This window comes from Meles meles, chromosome 11, assembly GCF_922984935.1.
Source record: "Meles meles chromosome 11, mMelMel3.1 paternal haplotype, whole genome shotgun sequence".
In the NCBI taxonomy this organism is placed as follows: domain Eukaryota; kingdom Metazoa; phylum Chordata; class Mammalia; order Carnivora; family Mustelidae; genus Meles; species Meles meles.
Genome location: NC_060076.1, coordinates 85,883,660 through 85,906,822, shown reverse-complemented (window position 1 = coordinate 85,906,822; position 23,163 = coordinate 85,883,660). Strand labels below are relative to the sequence as shown.

The 23,163-nt window shown below is 42.0% G+C and overlaps 1 protein-coding gene across 3 annotated transcripts in view; it reads right to left on the bottom strand.

Annotated features, from left to right (window-relative positions):
• Positions 1–23,163, bottom strand: part of CEMIP2 (cell migration inducing hyaluronidase 2) — a 98,253-nt gene that overhangs the window by 17,796 nt on the left and 57,294 nt on the right. For all 3 annotated transcript variants that reach the window (XM_046022385.1, XM_046022384.1, XM_046022383.1), the window contains 7 exons: positions 20,012–20,140; positions 17,312–17,400; positions 11,787–11,918; positions 10,457–10,492; positions 8,740–8,895; positions 6,192–6,369; positions 2,868–3,083 (listed from right to left, as the gene is read on the bottom strand). In XM_046022385.1, the coding sequence (XP_045878341.1) occupies positions 2,868–3,083; positions 6,192–6,369; positions 8,740–8,895; positions 10,457–10,492; positions 11,787–11,918; positions 17,312–17,400; positions 20,012–20,140 (936 nt within the window). The remainder of the gene's footprint in view (positions 1–2,867; positions 3,084–6,191; positions 6,370–8,739; positions 8,896–10,456; positions 10,493–11,786; positions 11,919–17,311; positions 17,401–20,011; positions 20,141–23,163) is intronic.

Below are 23,163 nucleotides of genomic sequence, written 5' to 3'. Positions count from 1 at the left end.
CCTAAGCCAGACTCAATGAAGAGTAGCCAACTTCATCCTAAGTTATACTTAAAACGAAGCTGACTTAAGCAGCAATGGTAAAAACAGACCAAGCGTTCCGCTAGCCAAGACCTTCATCGTCCGTCCCACCGCCACAGGCCGGCTTATTCATCAGAATATAAAACCTTTGTGGCTTACACAGCTTGTCAAAGAAATACCTCAGTCTGAAGAACACACATACAAAGAATCCGTAAATTAATGTGAAAACTGATACCCACCAGTCGATCTGAAAGCCTTTCCTCTAAAACAAGCGATGGAAAATGGAAATATCTTAGAGCTTTGCCGTTCAAATTTCCATGACCTACATCAGCCCAAGAAGTCATTTTTCACCCATTCAACAAAAATAAATAAAATAAAAGCTATAAAGCACTTTGCAAAAACTGGAAAAAAATACATTCAACAGAGACAAATTTAAAAATCCTGAATTTATTCCAGTGGCTGTGCCCCTCGCTGTGCCAAAATGAAACCTTCTCCAAAGGCATCCTCCAAAGAACACACCTCAGAACGATTTCCTAAAACAAATCACTATCCCATAACGGAACTCTCCAGAAAGATTAAAATGCTTGCCAAAAACGGCATTTAATCCACGATAGTTCTCTATTTTTCTTCCTGTCAGTTCTATGGTTTTGTCCATATTGATTCCTCATGCATACAACCTGTGAGCCAGAAATGCTCCCAAATATCTGTCATGTCTGACTATTTCAGTATAGTAACACTCTTTACGACACCCCTTAAAGATTTAAAATAACGATAGGAAACATATCATTTGAGATGACCAATGGTCTTCATTTATATATATTTATTTAGTATATATTTACTTAGTATGTTATATTTATTTAGTATTTATTGTAAAAATTATAGTATTTATTATAAAAATCAAAATATATTAAAATAGAAAGTATAAAAATTTATTATAAAAATATATTTAGTACATATTTATTTAGTGTTTATTTATGTACTATGTATTATGTTATAGTTACTACACAAACATATTATACTTATTTTATTTTTTTTTAAAGATTTTATTTATTTATTTGACAGACAGAGATTACAAGTAGGCAGAGAGGCAGGCAGAGAGAGAGAAGGAAGCAAGCTCCCTGCTGAGCAGAGAGCCTGATGCGGGGCTCGATCCTAGGACCCTGGGATCATGACCTGAGCCGAAGGCAGAGGCTTTAACCCACTGAGCAACCCAGGCGCCCCTATTATATTTATTTTAAAAAATATGTTCATATTTAACCTATACTTACTATATAGATTATATAAATATAGAATATAATTTTAAATATAAGTTAAAATAACAATATAATTTTAGAACTAGGTTATAACATAAAAAACAGATTATATATAATACGAAATATGTAATAGACATATCGAAATCAATCTCCTGCCTTCTTCCAAATCCAGGAAGGACAGGAAGTGACACATGTAACTTTTTTTTTTAAAGATTTTATTTATTTATTTGAGAGAGAGAGAGGGAGAAAGCACAAACAAGGGGAGCAGCAGAGGCAGAGGGAGAAGCAGACTCCCCACTGAGCAGGGAGTCTGATACGGGACTCGATCTCAGGACCCTGGGACACTCAACTGACTAAGTCACCCAGGTGCCCCTGTAACTTAAATTCGCCTTATGTTTTCACCTTTCTTCCTGAGCCCCTTTAACCCTTGCATTAGCAAAGAGCTAAAATATATTCACAAATAGCCGAACAATTATTATGCCATCTTGAGATCCAGGTGTTTCTACCTTTTGCCTAAAAACATACAGTCTTATTTTGTTTCTACCTTTTACCGAAAAACATACAGTCTAAACATTATCTAAGTAACAGCAAATGGCTGCAGATCTGGGCTCCCAGCCCAAATCTCAAATTCTCAGGAGAAAAGTTCTGACTTGTGGTCCTACCATTCCTAGAACCTCCTAGGAAGCATTAGATGACTTACTTCTTTCTTCGTCCTCCAGTAAAAATTGAATTACTACTCTGCCTTGTAAGACAGGAGGATTAGATTCACATTCTCGAATACATTTGAAATCCAAACAGTTGACGGGCACATTTATAATAATTTTCTATTTCACTGGTGAGCACATACCACTCTCAGACAGACACACACCCATGAAATTCAACTAAACTGTAGCTATGGAAAAGAGCTAAAAGCTTTTTTGTTTTATTTTAATTCTAGAATTTCTACAGCATCCGGGGTTAACAGTTTTAGCAGGCAATTCTGATTAAGAGTAAGATGAAAGGAAAAAGAAACTACATTTCAAACCACATTCTTTTCTTCTCTATTATAGTTAATTCTCCATTTTTTTCTTTGTTTTTCCCAGAACTTAGGCAAGAATAACATTTTTTTTTCCTTATGGGGATAAGAAATCCCACAACAAAGAAGCTAATACTCCTTTAAAATTAAGCCAGAAAACTTCCTCCAGTCTTTATCCCCCTGCCTAATTCTCTAATTTAGCAGAGATAATGACCCTCAAAGCAAAGAATAAATCCCCCTTCCAGTGAGCACAGCGGCAGCATGGCAAGAAAACCTGGCCTAAGACTTAGGAAGTATGAGTTCTCACCCCAACTGTATCCCAAGCATATTTAACGAAGGGCAAATCATGCTACCACTCTTGGACCCACGTTTCCACTTGTTGAATCGCTCTGAAGGAGGAGAACTTGAAATAAAATTGTATGAGTCCCCAATCCCTTATGAATTTTTTTTTCTTTTTTCCTAAAGAAAAATCATGCTTTGGAAAGGATCAATGACCCTGCAGAGCAGGAGAGCCCTCCTCCCGGAAGAGATGCTGTCAGCGGCTGGGTCGGAGTCCGGCATCACAGTGCATAACGGCTCACCTGGGCGTAGTTCCCGCTGCAGACCACCGCGTTCCATTTGGTAATGTTCACACAGCTTGGGTGGCGGATCAGGTAGTTGTCAATTCTTCCCACATAAGCATCCTTGTAGCCTGTCACGGAGCCATCAATGTCGTGGAATATGGAGTTCTTGTCACCATCAAGCTCACAGTCTTCAAACCAAGGGCCAGGCTTCCCAAAGAAGACATTCAGAGAGACCTGCCGGCAGTGAAAAATCAGGACATCACAATGGGAAGGCTTCTACCGTCCTGGCTGGCATCCCCGGCGAGCGCCCAATGGCATATCCATTTCTTTCTTTTTTTCTTCAAAGATTTTATTTATTTATTTGACAGACAGAAATCACAATTAGGCAGAGAGGCAGGCAGAGAGGGAGGAAGGGAAGCAGGCTCTCCGCCGAGCAGAGAACCCGACGCGACGCGGGGCTCAATCCCAGGACCCCGGGATCATCACCTGAGCCGAAGGCAGAGGCTTTAACCCACTGAGCCACTCAGGCGCCCTGTCATATCCATTTCAACTGCTTCAAGGTTAGAGCAGCCGCGAGTCTCAGTTCACGGTTGTCGACAATGGCACCCAATCAATCAAAGTGTTCAGTTAATTATGACACGGTTGGGCAAAAAAAAAAAAAAAAGAAAAGAAAAAAGTCACAGAGCCTTGTGGAAGTCAGGTAGCAAATGTTGGTGTTTTCCTTTTTTCCATTTAAAAAGAATTACCTGCTCTCCAACAAAACTAACCTTGGTAAGAGAATCAGAACAGTCGTGGGAAGGTGGAAATACGCAGTCATGCCTATTTGTTACGAATTATAAACTTCAGGGCGCCTGGGTGGCTCAGTGGGTTAAAGCCTCTGCCTTCGGCTCAGGTCATGATCCCGGGGTCCTGGGATCGAGCCCCGCGTCGGGTTCTCTGCTTAGCAGGGAGCCTGCTTCCTCCTCTCTCTCCCTGCCTGCCTCTCTGCCTACTTGTAATCTCTATCAAATAAATAAAAATCTTAAAAAAAAAAAATTATAAACTTCACACTTAAGGTGTGTGCATTTCCCTGCCTGCTAATTATACCTCAATTAGATAAAAATCTATTATAAAATTCCATCTTCTGGGCTAGCTCATCATTTTATTTTTACATTCTCCCCAACATCAACCAAACCCAGCTCAGTCATTTTCATGTCAGGTAGAGTTAATTTAAGGCTTTTATTAAACACACAGGACACAGCTGCAAAGCAGGCTGCAGGTGACACGTTTTATAGTCTTTAGCTACTTCTTATTCGTGGTAAATTATTCCCACTACGCAAGCCTCACAGATACACCTCTCAAATGCTTTTACGCACTCATCACCCTCAGATGTTGTAAAATCAACCGAACATCGAAGTAAAAGGCAACTCAGTGAAAAATCAGTGATGTTGGGGCGCCTGGGTGGCTCAGTGGGTTAAGCCACTGCCTTCGGCTCAGGTCATGATCTCGGGTCCTGGGATTGAGTCCCGCATCGGGCTCTCTGCTCAGCACGGAGCCTGCTTCCCTCTCTCTCTCTCTGCCTGCCTATCTACTTGTGATCTCTGTCAAATAAATAAATAAAATATTTAAAAAAAAAGAAAAAGAAAATCAGTGATGTTTGGGACAAGTGGCTCTAAATTCTTACTTGTAGGCCTTTTCTTCCCCGTTTCCCTTGTACCTTCTGTGGTTAAATCTAGGAGAAGTTTAGGGCACATTTCCCACCTCTTCAGGGAGAATAAAACTGGCAAACCGTTCCCTTTGCAAACTGTTCCCAGGGCACCAGCACCGTCAGACCGCCAGGCTGATGACCACTACCTTGAAGAGCACGGATGTGAGAACTCGGGATCTCCACAGCCAATGTAACACCCAGTGAGCTATTTCTCAGAACGAGTGAGTCAGGGGTCACTAGAACTCCGTGTATGGAAAGGTCTGTGCGGGCAGTAAGTGAACACCCCACCCCCTCCCTAGCTGTTCCAAGGACTGCCCTACTTATTTATGCGGGAAGTGATCTGCTAATGTAGCCTTCCCTCTTCCCCTGGAGTCACAGGGCCTAAGAGAGAACCGGCTAACGAAGCTGGCATCCCAATTTGCACCTGGGCTCCTGTTTCATGCCTCAGCCATTCTGGAAAACTGGATACCGACTCTGGTCAAACTATCCCATGTTCTTTTTTTTTTTCCTCCCAAAGATTTTATTTATTTATTTGGCAGAGATCACAGGCAGGCAGAGATGCAGGCAGAAAGAGAGAGAGGGAAGCAGGCTCCCCACTGAGCAGAGAGCCTGATGTGAGGCTTGATCCCAGGACCCTGAGATCAGGACCTGAGCCGAAGACAGAGGCCTAACCCACTGAGCCAGCCAGGTGCCCCTCCCATGTTCTATTTTAAACTAGGCAACTGCAGAGTCTGCCTGTGGACAAAAATGAGAGAAATATGAGCCACTTCCCAGCTTCAGCCATTTCTGGGAGCCGTGAGTGAGGAGAGACTCATCCCCCCAGTACCACAGTCATCTTGGAACAGGCAAGATGGCGGAGGGCAAGGTACATAATCAGACTGTCCTATGCGCTCAGGCTCCAGAGGGCACGGATGAAAGTACTAAGAAAACAATTTCTGTGGGCTACTGTACTGTAAACAATTATTTCTCAGTCTTCTTTGCAGTCTTCATAAAAACCTCCCAACAGTTTGTACCTGTATCTGTCTTATACCATCTCAGTACTCATCTTTTTTTTTTTTCCTTTAGAGATTTTATTTATTTATTTGACAAAGATCACAAGTAGGCAGAGAGGCAGGCAGAGAGAAAGGAGGAAGCAAGCTCCCTGCTGGGCAGAGAGAATAATGCCGGGCTCGATCCCCTGAGATCATGACATGAGCTGAAGGCAGAGGCTTTAACCCACTGAGCCTCCCAGGCACCCCCACAGTACTCCTCTTCTTTCCCATCCCTTTATCCTCTGGTTCTCCAGAAGAACAAGCCCCAGACAAGTAAAATACCAGGCAGAACTCAGTTCTCCGCACAGATGCTCACAATGAACTTCCCAAATCTATATCCTGCTGCTCCTCTGACACTCTGCCATCCCCATTCCGTGTCATCACTTCAAGCCCCTTCCGAGGTATTACATGAAGGTCAAAAATACCTCAGGTCACATGGGACTTCTGTTCTCACCTTGAACCCAATGGAACAGTGTGCATGGAATTAGGAGTCTCTCTTGCATCTACTTCTCCTCCCTGTTGTAAAGACTCATCACGAATACTTGGTGTTTTTGTCTTTGGGAAAGATCTATCCCCCGCCCTCCCGCCATGGTCACCGCACAGGTACCATAAGGCCCTACTTACATGCGGACCAAACTTCACGAGGGAGATGTTATTCCTGGGGGTTATCTGCCAGGGATTCTTCATAAGGAAGCCAACAGCGCTGGTGTACCGATCTGGAGTGGGCACGTATTTTTTGAAGGTGCACCTGGTCAGATGAACGGGCCCGTCATAAATCTGAAAACCTCTGATGGGGAACGTCCTGTTGAAACATAAGATTTTGTTTAAAGCACATGGGCCCCTCCCTTCACTCACATGTTTGTTTTATAAACACTGTTGAATCTCCCCGACACGCTAAGTACAATTCTAGGACCCAGTGGAACCAAGAGAAGATCCATGCTCGAATGAAACGCATACTGCAGCGGGAGAGGCAAAGAGAAAAACAAAGGGTGATTTCACACAGTAAGTTTTGTGGGGGCAGTGACACACGGTACGACGACAGATTGGGGCGAGAGACGCGCTGTTTGGGACAGAGTGGAGGCCTCTGAAGATGTAACATTTCCCTCTTGAATCAACCCAGTTAAGACCTTTTATTTGGGAACTCATACACTTTCGCTTTGGTTCCAAAATCTCTGGCAAGAGAACAAAAGACAAATCTGTAGCTTTCAGAGAGAGAACCTCCTTTCAAGCCACTAAATGACAGTAATAAAATGAAATGATAAGCTTGAAAGTATAAAAGTGTAAATTCTCAAGGCTTACTATGTCAGAGGGGCTGGCTGGAGTGAGAAATTCGGTTTATTCATTTTCCTCTCTTCTGTTCAAACACAAGCCCCTTAACCTACTAATCATACATCATTAATCATAATTAAGGTACAAAACCCATAATATTCTGGATCCCTTACGTGTCTCCTCTGTTCAAATTCTTTAATGGCACTGCCGAGGATTTCTACAGCAACTTTAGTTTACAAGTTGGCAGCGTTTTACAACAAAAGCCTACATGCTAGCAAGGAAATGAAATCACCTGGTTAAAAAAAAAATCTATGCATCTCAATGCATTTCTGAGGAGAGATCCCCACATGGTTCTCTCACATAGAAAAAGTTGTCAAGACACAATAAAACAAAGTCTGGATCCAGGGACCAAGGAGGAGTCTTTGTTTCGGAAAAGGCTCCTTCGCAAGGAAGCTGTGAGCATTTTGCAATAAAACTGGAGGCCACATAACATATATATGATTGTCGAGTCAGTATTTTGCACACCTGAAACGTAATACTTTAAGTCGACTATACCTCAGTTAAAAACAGAAAGAGAGACAAGAAAAAGAAGAAACTGGAAACTTCGTAAAATAAAAAAGGACGGAGCTACCCGCCATCATCCTGCCACCAAACGCCAACAGCCATTTTTGGTGACACGTCAGAAGAGACCGCTACAGCTTAGAACACTCCAACAGGCACGGACTGTGCTGAAGGCCGACTCACAGGATCCGCATCCCAACCCAGCCACATTCAGTAAGCTCCTCATTTATAAAGCAGGATAACGACAGGACCTACCTCACTGGGCTTTGCAAGGATTAAGCGGAGAATGGAGTATTTAGAACGGGGCCTGCCACATTGTCAGCATTTAATAAATGTGAGCTATTAAATATCCACGAAGTTTCTTTCCCAGTGGCTTCCACACAGTCTGGCCAACAGGAGTGCTAGACAGAGCGAAGTTATAATGGCATTCAAGACTTCCCAACGACCAGCATGCGGGGAGTGGAAGCAAGCTCACTCTTCGTCAAAAGCTAGTAAAGCCCACTTGGCCCTCAAAGCCAGCAGCCCGTTGGGCCCATCGCCCTGACCTGTCCTACCCCAATGAAAACCTACGGTGCACAACTTTAAGGGGACTGCTGCTTGGTAACTTCTGGCAGTAGGTCTAATGTGAGACCTTTAGAACATGAGTTTTTCTCTCTCTTTCTCACCAGGAAAACAAGGACGATTCCAAACTGTGTCTCAGAACCAAGGTATGGATTAATTAGTTAGTAGCTCCCTAAAAGCTCCAAAGAATCATTCTGGGGTAAGTACTATTTTAATGACTCTGTGATTATTTTGACAGAAAACATGCCAAGAGTCTCCTCCACACAGCTGAAACACTGGTAATTATATGGGCCGTGGTCAGGGCTTGAGTCAGCTTTGGCAACTGCCCACTCTTATTTTCTAGGACTCTTTGCAATAGGTTATTTCCTTTTTCCAGTGGCTTTTTCTGCAAACCAACCTCACAGATTGAGGCAAAAGTGACCTCATTTCATAGTTTACAGTTTGGCCAACTTTCTGTGGCTTAAGAAAGAAGAAAACAAAAAAATCAGCAGCTTTTATCAGGCCTCATGCAAGGAATGAAAAATGAGATAGCTTCCTTCGTTTAAACAGTTGATAATGAAATCTATAAAGCGTTCGATCATTAATGCTCCAGAATTCCAGAAGATACTATACACAACAGTAATAGCGATAATACCAAAAATAATAGTAGTGGTAATTAGATAAGGTGGGAAGAGCGGCACGGTGGGAACCAATCCACCCACGATTACTACAGAAGCTTCCAGAGGGTTGGGTTTTCATTTGTTGTTCAAATATAACCGTCCGCTACTAAAGCAATGCTTACCTGTTCCGAGGCAGGGTCCGGGGCTTCTGGTCTATCCCTCCAATGCCCACATACTTGTTCTGACCACCCTGGAAGCCGTAATTCCTGCTCTCCCCAACAAAGAGAGATTCGGATACCTCCTGGCTGGAGCCTTCATCACTTGGGAAGCTTCCATCGCTGTGAAAATGAGCATAAACATTACCCTCCTCTTTCCAGGAGATTTAAACTGACTCTCAGATAAAACTGACTCTCAGACTGAGCCTGGGTGGCTCAGTCGGTTAGGCGTCTGCCTTCAGCTCAGACAAGGACCCCAGGGTTCTGGGATCAAGTCCCCGTGTCAGGCTCCCTGCTCAATGGGGAGCCTGCTTCTCCCTCTGCCTGCTACTCTCACATAAGTGGTCTCTCTCCTTGAGACAAATAAATAAATAAAATCTCTTTTTTTTAATATTTTATTTATTTGACAGAGAGAAATCACAACTAGGCAGAAAGGCAAGCAGAGAGAGAGGAGGAAGCAGGCTCCCTGCGGAGCAGAGAGCCCGATGCGGGGCTCGATCCCATGACCCTGGTATCATGACCTAAGCCGAAGGAAGAGGCTTTAATCCACCGAGCCACCCAGGCGCCCCAATAAATAAAATCTTAAAAAAAAAAAAAAAAGGCAAGTTACAGCTGAAAAAGCTAGTCTTCAAAGCAGCCAGGAGCTTTTTCAAATGCATATTATCAAGTCATCAAAAAGTCCTTCTAAACTGAGCATACCTCACAGAAATCAATACATGGGTTGTGGAGTAAACAAACGAAATCGCATTTCACAGTCTCAATCAACAGCACTGCACATGGGAGAATGAACCTGCCAAGAATGTAACAGTTCGAGGGCAAGCATGTTCACGACAGCAGCCAAAATAACTGTTCCATAAGAAGTTCAGGTCTTTGAGGTCACTGCAAAGTTAGAACAGCTTCTAATAAAGAAGTTATTTAATATGTTCCCGTTATTCCCTTCTTCTCAAGTGTTTTCTTCTCCTTGTTTTTTTTTTTTTTTTAAGATTTCATTTATTTATTTGACAAAGAGAGAACACAAAAAGGGGGAATGGCAGGCAGAGGTGGGGGGGGGAGGCTCCCTGCTGAGTAGAGAGCCCTGATGTGGGACTCGATCCTAGGACCCTGGGATCATGACCTGAGCCAAAGGCAGATGCTTAACTGACTGAGCCAACCAGGCGCCCCTCAAGCGTTTTCTTCCGAACAAAAAATATGACGGGCCAACCTTTCTATGGAATTCCAGCTATATTAACCTCCAACTGTGGTACAAATTCTATTAATTAAGAAAAATGTATTTTTGGCCTCTAGTGGTATCAGGAAGTGGGGTGTTGTTTTGTTGTTGTTGTTTTTTCTTTAATGCTAACACAATGATAGAACACTTCTATGTCCTATCCAGTAAAAACAAAAACAAATACCCAGGCTATTGTACCTTATAGCTTTAAAATAATAGAGGAGGGGCGCCTGGGTGGCTCAGTGGGTTGAGCCGCTGCCTTCGGCTCAGGTCATGATCTCAGGGTCCTGGGATCGAGTCCCGCATCGGGCTCTCTGCTCAGCAGGGAGCCTGCTTCCCTTCCTCTCTCTCTGTCTGCCTCTCTGCCTACTTGTGATCTCTATCAATTAAAATAAATAAAATCTTTAAAAAAATTAAAAAAAATAAAATAAAATAAAATAAAATAATAGAGGAAGTATTTCCAAAGTGATTACAAACCTGGCAAAGGTCAGCCCTATTCCATTATCTGCAAATCTGTAAGAGAAGAAAATAAAAGAACATTTAATTTACCATCTCATGTAATAAGAGATCATTTCTCTCAGTATTCAAGTTTCAGGAAATCCAGAAGCTTCCACAGAAGACCACAGAAAGCATCTCGCTTCCCACCAGCTAAACGCACAGACTCCACAGAGAAGGTACCCGGTTCAAATCCTAGCTTTGCCAGTTACTGGCTGTGGGAACCTGCGTGACCTTGTATGACCGTGGGCAAATGACCGGCCCGACTCTCCCTCAGTTTGCTCACCTACAAGTTATAGCAATAACATAACCCTGCTGGTCAGAGTTGATGAGGGCATTAAACATCCTAATTAATTCTGCCCCTTTAGAACAGTGCCTGGCACAGAATAAGCAGCCTGTAATGTGAGTTGTCACTGTTATTTTCGTAATTATTTTTTAAACAATTAGATCATAGTATCCTCTTCAAATTTTTCAACACTAGTACCTAAGCTACTTCTACAGACTTCATACAAAATTATTTTTTTGCACCATGAAAGTCAGAGGTGACGGTAAAATGCCAAGGAGCTAACATGAGTGCCAGCCAGAAAAAACATGTTTTTCTAGACTCTCGAACACCAAGTCTTAGCTCAACGTACATCAAGACTTCTCCTAAAATTATAAAAATGGGAAAAAAGCAAGATGCTTACTGCCTCAAGTCATGTTAAGACATAAGTCAACAGACTTACTAAGGTGGAATTCACAACTTCTGTTTTGAATGGCAGTGAAGGAGCATCAGGAAAACTTCTGAGTTTCCAAAAGCAAAGGAAAGAAATCCAGGTAGTTTCAAAATCTTTATTTAGCTCTCTGACATAGACCAGGTTTGTTCTATCAAGTTAAAGCCCCAGTTTCTGTTCAATCTCATCAAAAAACCCTCATGTCACCAGACGGGTTCAGTTCCAATAAAAGCAGTGGAATGAGACGATTCCAAACATTCGCCGTCTATGAGCGTGAGCTTACTTCCTCAGCACTCACCCTGGCTATTAGGAACAATAATATGATTCCAGGGGCACCTGGCCGGCCCAGGCAGAAGAGTACGCAACTCCTGATCTCAGGATTGTGAGTTCGAGCCCCATTATCGAGGGTGGAGGTTACTAAAAATAAACATACTCAAAAATAATAATAGTACTAATATTAGAAGTCCAGAAAGTATCACTGTACTTTCAGTACACCGGGTTTTTTTATTTTTTAAAAGACTTGATAAATAGATACACTGGAAAATAAATTTGTGCATACATCAGTGTTATAAGACAATGACTTTGCAGAGAATACCTACGCTGAATTCTGAACGACAATGTCTCCTCCTCGGACCCAAGCTCCATTATCATTATTTTTAAAAGAAATGAGCCTGTCAATGAAAGCAGCAACACGTGGCTTTTCAGGGTCTGCATCCTGATGAGGCCTAAACCTTGGGGTTTAAAAAAAAAAAAAAAAGTTTTTTAAAAAAGCATTGCAAACCAACTATTTACAATTGTAAGCTTAAGTGTCAAAAGGCAGGATTTATATTTGACCAAAACAAACAAACAAAATCTTAAGGCACAACTTATAAACTCATTATTGGTATTTTAGATATTGACAAAAAATTTTGTTTACATAAGATTCCAGAGAACTACTTTTCATAACTTCTTATTTTTTTTAAATCAACTTATATTATAGACTCGGATACTGCAGAACATTCTAAACACTAAACACTAAACCATTCTGAACACTAAAACCATTTCCAAACAAACAAACTCTCCGACCGGGAAATCTGGTATGTTTTCACAAATTCTTAATCTACACGACACTAATACAAACATACTGAATAAATTCATCAGCTACTTCTACATTCATATATGTGAACTGGAATATGATGTGAGTTGCATGCTGGTGAAAAAAAATTTTTTTTAAGATTTTATTTATTTATTTTGACAGACAGAGAGAGATCACAAGTAGGCAGAGAGGCAGGCAGCGGGGGCGAGGGGGGGGTGGAGGAGGCAGGCTCCCTGCTGAGCAGAGAGCCTCACATGGGACTCGATCCCAGGACCCTGAGATCATGGACCTGAGCCAAAGACAGAGGCTTAACCCACTGAGCCACCCAGGCGCCCGTGAAAATGTTTTAGATACAGTGATAAAACTAGTTCAAGATTTTTAAACATGTCTAATTTAAGACAGATTGTGTTTAATTAACTTATTCATTACAGAGACTGAATTTTACCTCTTTTATTCTCTTCCTTCGGGAACACTTACAAGGACTTTTTTTTTTCCCTTAAAGATTTTATTTGTCAGAGAGAGAGCAAGCACACAAGCAGGGGGAACAGCAGGCAGAGGGAGAAGCAGGCTCCCTGCTAATCAAGGATGTGGAACTTGATCCCAGGACCAGGGGATCATGACCTGAGCCAAAGGCAGATACTCAACTGACTGAGCCACCTGGGTGTCCCCACTTACAAGGACCTTAATAAAAAAGTCCAAAAATTGGTGTAAAAAACTGTCCCTTATAACAAACTGAATAAATAATTCCGTAAGGTCACCTATTTTTTTTTTTTTAAGATCATTTCTATCTTAATCTTACAAAGCTTGGGGATGGTGGGGGAGGGACAACTAGACAGCTTTTCAAAAACCAATTTAGCAGCCTGAGTTTTTTTTTTTAAAGATTTATTTATTTATTTGACAGAGAGACAGCGAGAAAGGGAACACAAGCAGGGGGAGTGGAAGAGGGAGAAGCTCGTTTCCCACGAAGCAGGGAGCCGGATGTGGGGCTCGATCCCAGGACCCTGGGATGACGACCTGAGCCGAAGACAGATGCTCAATGACTGAGACACCCAGGCGCCCAGTCTGAGATTTTTTTTTTTTTAATATATTTTATTTATTTGACAGAGAGAAATCACAACTAGGCAGAGAGGCAGGCAGAGAGGCAGGCAGAGAGAGAGGAGGAAGCAGGCTCCCCGCGGTGCAGAGAGCCCGATGTGGGGCTCGATCCCAGGACCCTGAGATCATGACCTGAGCCGAAGGCAGAGGCTTTAACCCACTGAGCCACCCAGGCGCCCCCAGTCTGAGATTTTTAAGCATGCAGTCAGCAAATACCAATTGCTGAAATGCCACTACCTTGGTTGCTGGCACACAGTAGGGGCTGTGATCGGAGAAGAAGCCTAAGCTCCTTAGGCATGGCTGACCTTGGCACAATCAGAGAACAAGCCAGCTGGCTGGAGAGTAAACACCATAGAGCAGGGGCACCTGGGCGGCTCAGTCACTTAAGCGTCTACCTTCGGCTCAGGTCATGATCCCGGGGGTTCCTGGGATGGAGCCCTGCAGAAAGCCTACTTCTCCCTCTGCCTGCTGCTCCCCCTGCTTGTGCTCTCTCTCTCTCTCTACTAAATAAATAAAATCTTAAAAAAAGGAAAAAAGAAAAGAAAAACAAAAAGCATGGGGCAGAGGATAGAGAGTTAAGCATGTGCCCAGCAAGGATACGGTTCTTTATTCTAAATGCAGTGGGAAAAGCAGACAAGAGAATAACGGCTGTGAGGGCCTGGGGGGACACAGGCGCGTGATGGCCAAAGGGCACAAAGTTTTGGTTATGCAAGATAAATTCTAATTTTTTTGAGAGCCAGCATGTGTGCACGTGCCAAGGTTGAGAGAGGCAGAGGGAGAGGGAGAGAATCCCAAGTCTCCTCGTTCAGCAAGAGCCCCACATGAGGCTTGATCTCGTGACCCTGAGATCATGACCTGAGCCAAAAATCAAGTCAGACACGTAACCAACTGAGCCACTCAGGTGCCCCTGTGCAAAATAAATGAATTCTAAGGATCTACCATACAGCATTGTGCCCACAGCTAATAATCCTCTATTGCGCACTTAACATTTGCTAAGAGACTAAGATCTTAGGGTAAATTCTTCGTACCACATATACATAAAAAATATTCTTAAATTTTTAAAACCATAAAGGAGGTCGGAGAAGACTTCGGGAGGGTGGCTAGGTCTATGACCCTGACGATGGTGATGGTTTCATGGGTGGGCACCTATCCCCAAACTCCGACTTATATCCATTAAGTAGGCTGAGTGACATGCTACGACTATCTCAATAAAGTAGATGGATAAACAGAAAGACAGACAGGCAGATGGACGTGATGGCAAGTCTTCAGAAGCCGGGAAGCAAGGAAGTGATACAACTAGATTTCACTTTCTCTTAAAGACTGGTCACTCGCTGCGACATGGTGAAAGGACTGGAGACAATGGAACCCAGGAGACCGGTCTGGCAAGCACTGTATCCGCCCTTGGACCGTGTATGTGACCTTTTACGCTAAATAGCTCTGACCTCAGGACTGAAAAGTCTGACTCTAGGCTATCGCCTACTCTCCAGCCTTGTGCTTGCTGGCACCAGCTTCACAGTCTTTACATAATATCAAGCAGATGGAAGAGTTCTGGAAAGAAAACTATACAATGTGCTAAAATCAGTCCAAAAAAAAAGTATCGGAAAGCAACACTGCTGCCTTCATCTTGTCCTTTCGCAAATTCCGATCCATAGAATCAATCGCTGACCACTTGCCTGGACGCTCTTTATTTTCAACCTCTTTCCCACTTGGTGTGGAGATGATCATTAATGTTCCCAGTTTCTCATCATCGTCATCCATGAGCTTTCAGCACGCTTTCCAACCTCCCTTAATTGCCCTTGGCTTTAAAGACTAGTTGGGTTTCATGCTTTTTCATTCCCTTAGATGAAATGTCCCAATCTCAAACCAAGAGTTCTCCTGGGTTACACCTCCCCATCTACGGATGCCTGTCATTTCACATCTTGAAGACACAAGTCAAGGCTCATCTGATCAACTGTTGAGTCAACTTCCCCTCTGATGAACAAACTAAGTATCTTCTGGATCCCATGAGCCAGAGATTAATTCATGGGCTGGCTTACTACTCATTCATTGTGTTAGAGTTTTATCATTTTTACTCATGTCTGGACTGCATGAAGGCATGCGGGCATAGCCTACACGTTAGTTTGTACAAAATTAAATGTATACACCATCTGCCAAATGTCTCATTACTCATCTTCTATAATCAGTTCTTTTCTATAACAACTTCCAAGTGGAGTCTAATTCCCAATATGTATGCATTTATAAACTGGCAAGAGAAATAATGAAGAGCAGAGAAAAAACTACCATCATCGTAATATCATATACACATACCCACTGTGTTATCCAGGCCATTATGGGTAAATTGTTTTATTGTCAAGTCTAATTAATTCTGAACTAATTCAGAATTCTAATGAATTCTGAAAAATATATTTTCGTCCATCCATCATACACACATACATCATTTTTGGGGGGCAGGGAAGAGAGTCAACTGTGTTGTGTTAAGGATTCTTCTGTTAGTACTAAGTAAACCACACACTATTCGTTCTACCAGTTAAAATAAACTCTTAAAAAGCATGAGTGTCAGGGCGCCTGGGTGGCTCAGTGGATTAAGCCGCTGCCTTCGGCTCAGGTCATGATCTCAGGGTCCTGGGATCGAGCCCCGCATCCGGCTCACTCCGCGGGGAGCCTGTTTCCTCCTCTCTCTCTGCCTGCCTCTCTGCCTACTTGTGATCTCTCTCTCTGTCAACTAAATAAATAAAATCTTAAAAAAAAAAAAAAAAAAAAAAGCATGAGTGTCCTGCCAGCAAAGATTTCTTTGTTTTGCCAGTTAATATTCTCTTCTTGGTTCATCGTTGGTTCTCATCTCTATGCTCCTTTTTCTCTTTTAAGTTCATCTCCTCTTTCCCTTTTTCATTTCTTACTCAGCTATTAGAAGTCCAGTGACTTGTCTTTTATTTAAATAATGTCCATAGTTTCTTGGCTTCTCACATGCCATCTGATCGTTGCCTGAAGATATTTCAGGCTCAACTTGACCTTTAAAGAATCCTGATGAGTAATTTTACTAACTGTACTTTGCCCAGTTTTCTCCTGACCTCATGCCTTATTAATGTGTTGCAAGAATCCTGCCTCGCACTTAAACACACTCACCGACCTACAGTGTGGCTCTTATCTTACTCCCTCATGAACAATAGGGCCTGGCATCTTTTTCTTAAATGTCTATCAACAGAGCCTATTAAATCTAGCACCCCTCCAAAACCGGACGTGGGTCAGTCAACTTGAAGTATCAGAAAATAACACATACACAGTTTCTGCTGAATAGGACTTTAAGTTGCTATCTCTTTTCCAGAAACTCTTATTTCCATTGGAGACGCGTTATTTATTTTGGCTCTCATATAGCACGTAAGAGAACTGTGTTGAAATGTTCTCCCTATTCCAACCACATTCTGTGGTTATAAAGGAGAGTAATACAGAGCCCAGCAATGATGGGACTCTGAGCCTACAGACAAATGAACCAAACTAGCTTGCTCATCAAGTTCCCTGTGAAATACATTCAACGCAATGTTCCCTTCTGACCACTAACAATAAATTCTCCATGCCTTGGTTTTCAGGAATGACACTAAAACATCTTAGCTCGTTTTTGCAGTGAATCATATTCTACTTTATGCCAATCGTAGCCCCTGTTTTCAGCATCTCTCTCTCTCCTTTTTCTTTCTCGTTCCGCATCTCTCTTTCACATCAATTTACAACTATGAAAAGCTGGAGAAAGTACTGACTTCTTTGGCATCTCAGTAAGATTTTAAAACAAACAAACCAGCCACGGGGCTTAGAACAGCAGAAAGAAATGTTTTCCCAATGTTCTCCTGCAAACATTGAAAGCTTTAGTTTAAATGTGTTGGTGAAGAGAGCACAATGGCTTAACTCAGGAAGTTTTGCTTTGGCAAGATATGGCAGGAGCGTGAGGTCAAAGGATGACTCTACCTTGCACTGTTATCCAAACAGAGGTACTCCCTTGGGTCTGCCGAACTGGCGTTGGTTGTTTTGACACCTTTGTCAATAAATAAGCCAGCCTGCGAAACAACAAGGGACCGAAGTGAATATGAATCCTAAGTTAGAGCTACACGTACATAAAGACTCATGAAAATTAGCTGTAGCTTCTCACACCCACCGAAAAGAGGGGTAAGGAACAAACAGCAACTTTACCAGACATTTTACCTGATCTAATTTTACTCAGTCATTCAACAAATATTTATTTAGTGCCTGTCTTCTGGGAGGCACTGAGCATTGTACGTTAACAAGAAAGCATGGTCTTTGCTGTTGCTGGCACAAAAACTAGCAGGGAGACATTGCCATTAAGTAAACAATTACAATCCAGCATGATCAGCGCATGACGAAGAAGCAGATGATGCTCGAGCAACACAGAGAGGGGCATCAAGTGAGATCTTTCTCACAGGTGGGAGACATGCGCTGCAGGGGAGGTCCCCGCAAAGCAGGGAGCTCCTAAAGCTGAGCCAGGAAGGATGGGGAGGACATAACCACACTAAAGAATGGGTTGGGATGAAGGACGGGGACTGGGTGGGAAGCAGCTGAAGAGCCCAGGGGAAAGCGCTCAGGAGTATCATTTGCACAAAAAGCCTGGAGGTGAGGGAGAGCATCTGAGAAAAACGTGTCAGATGGACTCACAGGAAATGTAAGGAGGGAGGAAACGTAAGAAAGAAGGCTGAAGAGAAGCAAATGGAGGACAACACAGTCGATACATGAGAGTCACTTCAACGGGACTTTTAATAAAGGCAATGCAAGTAACCGCTCTTGCCAATAGGACAGATTAATGGATTACGAGGGGACAGAAATGGGGTAGCTGGGTGGTGGGCATTAAGGAAGGCACTTGATGAAATGACCACTGGGTGTTACATACAGCTGATGAATCATTAAATTCCACCTTTGAAACGAATAATACACTTTGTTACTTGAATTTAAATTAATTAATTTTTTAAAAAAAGAAAGGGACAAAAAGGGAGATAAGAGACGAGGTAGAACACGACCCCAATAATCCAGAAGAAAAATTAAGGTGACCTAGACTTGTGGGAGCCGTTAACGGGGGAAAATGGATAGGGCAAGGCTTCTTTAAGAGGTACGATATGCTTTAGTATTTAAGGAAATGTCTAAGGGTGAGTGAAAGGGAGCAAAAAAGATTCCTGTTCTAAGTCTGGGCCATCCCCATGGCCAGTGGTTTCCATTCAGTGAAATAGAGATAGGGGAATGGGTGTGAGGATAAAAATAAGGATTTTTAGTGAGGACCCACAGAAGGGTCAGTGTTGCTATTCTTTATGACTGATCCAAAGAACACTGGTTCCTCTCGGAGGGCTCCCAGGGTTCTGTTTCCCTTGGCTACAAAGTATTATTCCAGACAGTCAACCCAAAATTAAACAAGTTAAAACCTAACCATTATTAGATTATTATTTAGATCTACTATTCTTAGAGCTAACAGATCACTACATGTTCTCATGTCATAGGACATTAAAAATTTAATTAGAATGAGATGTTTTTTTATACCACCATAATTAGAAAATTTTGAGGATTTCCAGTTTGAAATGGTACTCTCAACAATGATTAGCCTCAATCAGCTCCTCAGCTCACAAAAAAACATAATTCTGACTAAGGTTTTTTGCTCTCTCAAGTCTTCAAGTGATTCCACTCTTCAAATTATACCACACTTAGGTTTTTAAAGGGTCCTCTCCGTATCGGAAATGGGAAGTATTAATTGAATTTTGATGTGGCTCATATCAGGGTAAAGAATCTGGGCATTGTATCGCATAAATGAAAATATCAAAGTACCTTAGGTGGGGAGTTTGGGGGGTAGGGAAGGAAAAAATGAAACAAGATGGGATCAGGAGGGAGAAAAACCTTAGGAGACTCTTAATCTCACAAAACAAACTGAGGGTTGCAGTGGGGAGGAAGGTAGGGAGATGGTGGTGGGGTTATGGACATTGGGGAGGGTATGTGCTATGGTGAGTGCTGTGAAGTGTGTAAGCCTTATGATTCATAGACCTGTACCCCTGAGGTTAATAATACATTATTTGTTAATAAAAAAATTTAAAAAAAAATCAAAATGTCTTGTGAGCACAAAATGAGGCAAATATAGTTATACTCGGGGCGGGGGGTGGGGGGGGGATGAATATCATGGAACCTGGACTTCCTAAGTGGCCTTTTATTGACTTGATCTGCATCATTTCATGTCAGGTCAAATACGGTAAGTAATATTTTACTACGTAATTAGTATTACATGCCCAAAAGGAACCTCTACCAACACTGTGAACTGGGAGCAGAGAGAAAGGATGCTTCTTACCTAATGTGTACATCCCTAAAACATGATATTAACGATTGGAAAGACGGGGAGGGGGGAGGGGGAAGGAATGAGGGAGGGGGCGTGGACGCAGGGATCGAGTCCCTCATTCTCATCACTCAGTCTGAATGCACATGCGTTCTGCTGGTGCTATGCCTGTGGATACTGTACATAACTCTCAGGGTGGAAGGGTTACGGGTCTGCTTATCTAATCCCAAATTACTTTTTCCGATGACAAGTTTTACTGAAAACTGTCATTTCTCACCTGCATTTCTCAGCATTCCATCCTTCACCTTGGAAATCACCTGAAATGATTTTGTTAAGACCTAGGAACCTACCTTAAAATTTGAATGGACTCTGTTGTTATAAAATATACCCAATGGAGTGAGTTCTGGTTTTGCTAAGAGCTGCAATCCACTGGATTCCCCCGTAGGTTCCTTGTGGAATAAATACCATATTCCAGCATCCTGTCAGTAAAAGGGCAAGATCATTAAAAGCCTTATTTTATAAAGCCACTTTAGGAAAACATGTTCAAAAAACCAAGTGCTTCATAAGCAAATTGAATCTTCTCAACACTAATTCTTCATTGTTTCGGGCTTAGAACAGACTACGAAAGTTGTGCACCGATGTAGCACCCTCCAAGTCACCATAATCATGCTTTAAAAAAAACACACAAATTTAATTCTACTTGCAGTCCTGGATAGAAATAATTGGCTGATACCAAAACTCATTCAAAATATACCTTTTCCAGCATTATCTACTTTCAAAAGTTATGCACTATTAGAACCAAACAAGCCTGCCTTCCTTCCAGGTGACCAGGACAGCACGGCCTTTTAGCCATGTGAGTGTTTTTCTGTCCACCTCCAAACCTGATCAATAAATGAGTCATACTCATTAAACAACTATCCGCCAACACGCAGAGCTCACTGACTTCTTTCAAACAACTCCAATGCTCTTCCTGTCCCGAGGCAAACTTTTGCCAAAGAAAAAAAACCACCACACGCATGAATCAGGATGCTGTCTCAGTCTGGATCCTGTCTGTTCACTTTCGGTATTACTGGCCTGAACAGGAGCAGCGGGGCAGTTTTCACAATTTTTGGTACTCAAAATGAGATATAAAAATCAAAATTAGTGTCTTAATCCCCACGACAAGTGTTTTATTTTACAGTTTAATGAAAAGCCAGCCCAATGTGAAGGACAAGTTCAAGTGATAGAACTTTGACTAAATAGGTTGTTCATAGTTTAACATAGAGTCCAAAAGTATGCTACAGAGAGACCATATTCGGCAAACATTTCTTTAGTGCTTCCCTGTGCCAGGCATGGAGTAAGCCTATTCTCAAAGAATTCATAGTCTGATGGGAAAGAGGGAACTAAAATAGATGTATTAGGTATTACATCCATTATAAGAAATAAGGTTTTTTAGAAGCATAGAGAGATGAACAGCAGAAAGCATATATACTTACCCACCAAAAGGAAAGCAATATTTAACATTTTTCCATGATAAAAGTTTAGAGATGGATCTTAATAAAACAAACTACCCTGAAAAAACTTTTGTGCCTCCTCTACTCTTTGGGGCACAAAAAAAGCACAGAAGACGACCTGGAGGCTCCATACCACAGCCCTAGAAGCTTAGCGGGGACACGAACCCTCCTAGGATGCAATGGAGTCTGGGAAGGGGGTTGGGCGGGGGGCATCAAGGGGGTAGCAGCTGTTTCCTGCTAAACACTGTGGTGTCAAAACAGGTAAAGGGAGCTTTGTAAAAGGCAGTGGAAACGTACAAGAAGAAAGAGTTTGATTTATTTGGGGAGGTAAACCCTTGCCAAAACATGAGTTTTACTGGAACGGTTTTTCTAGAAAGAAAAGAAAGAACTCGCAGAATGAAAAGGAAAAAGGACGAATGTAAAATGGGAAATGAGAGACCGGCTTTCTTCGTGTCTCACATGAGCCCCAGGAAGGGCTTGTGTCAACCTCCCTTTACATTGTTTCATGAGCCATTTGCAATTTTCTTTCATTTGAACCCACGACTTCTGAAACGAGCTGAAAGGAACCTTTGCTCTGTTCATTTGAAATGTAACACAAATCAGAAGATGATCCCAGCCAGGGTGAGGCTGTGTATCAAGCCTGTGGCCATCTCGGCCCCAAAACCTACCTTCTAATTAGAAACTCTTGGCACAAATTTGATAGATGCTCAGCAAACATGTGACGAAAAATGAATGGACGGAAACCTGAAGTGATTAAATGTCCAGGTCTCTGCCCTGGTAAGTAAGAATTTTATGTTTTATGTTTTTAAGGAAAATCACAGAAGTGAATTTCACCATCACCCCGTGATGCCCATATTCTCATTATCTGGAAGAAATACTCCCTTCCACTAATCTTTCACTCAGTCCTGGGAAATAATGCTAGGTACCTCTTTCCTTTTAAAAATTTAATAGATTTTAAATATATATTATATATGTGTATATAATATTAAATATTTATATATAATATATGTGTGTATAATATATACACATGTGTGTATATAATATATGTGTGTATATTATATTTATATATCATATAAATATTATATTTATATATCATAAATATATTTTATATCATTTATATATTTATATATGATAAGTATATCATATATAAATACTTTGTTTTTATATATTTATATATAGATATATTTATATATGATATATTTATCATATATCATAAATATATTTATATATATAAATATATAAATAGGAATATGCAGGTGTTGCTGCAAAGCTCCTATTTCTGTACTACAGTGCATAGCACAGACATAATCATAATAGTATATAATGTCTTCAAGACTCACTTTTCCAACAGTTTCAAATCACACTCAATTATAAATGTAAATCTCTCCCAAGTTTCTCCAAGAGACATTTCTGCCATCCCAAAATGGCTCATTTATTCTCTTAAGTTATTCTTATGGGTCGGCATGAATCTGAAATGATTCAAGGCACACAGTTAATTTTAGCCGCTTTACCAAGTAGATGAAGCCCCTAAGTGTGTATGATCCCTGCATTTAAACAGAAGAATTAAACAGAAGAATGTTCTGGGGCTCCTGGGTGGCTCAGTGGGTTAAATCCTCTGCCTTCCGCTCAGGTCATGATCCCAGGGTCCTGGGATCGAGCCTCGTATCGGGCTCTCTGCTCAGCAGGGAGCCTGCTTTCCTCTCTCCCTCTCTCTCTGCCTACTTGTGATCTCTCTCTCTGTCAAATAAATAAATAAAGCGGGGGCTGGGGGACAGCAGGCAGAGGGAGAGAGACAAGCAGGCTCTCCGCTAAGCAGGAAGCCCAATGTGGGGCTCCATCTCAGAACCCTGGGATCATGACCTGAGCTGAAAGCAGAGGGCTTAACTGACTGAGCTACACAGGAAACCCTAAATAAGAACTTAAAAAAAAACTAGGGGCACCTGGGTGGCTCAGTGGGTTAAGGCCTCTGCCTTCAGCTCAGGTCACGATCTCAGAGTCCTGGGATCGAG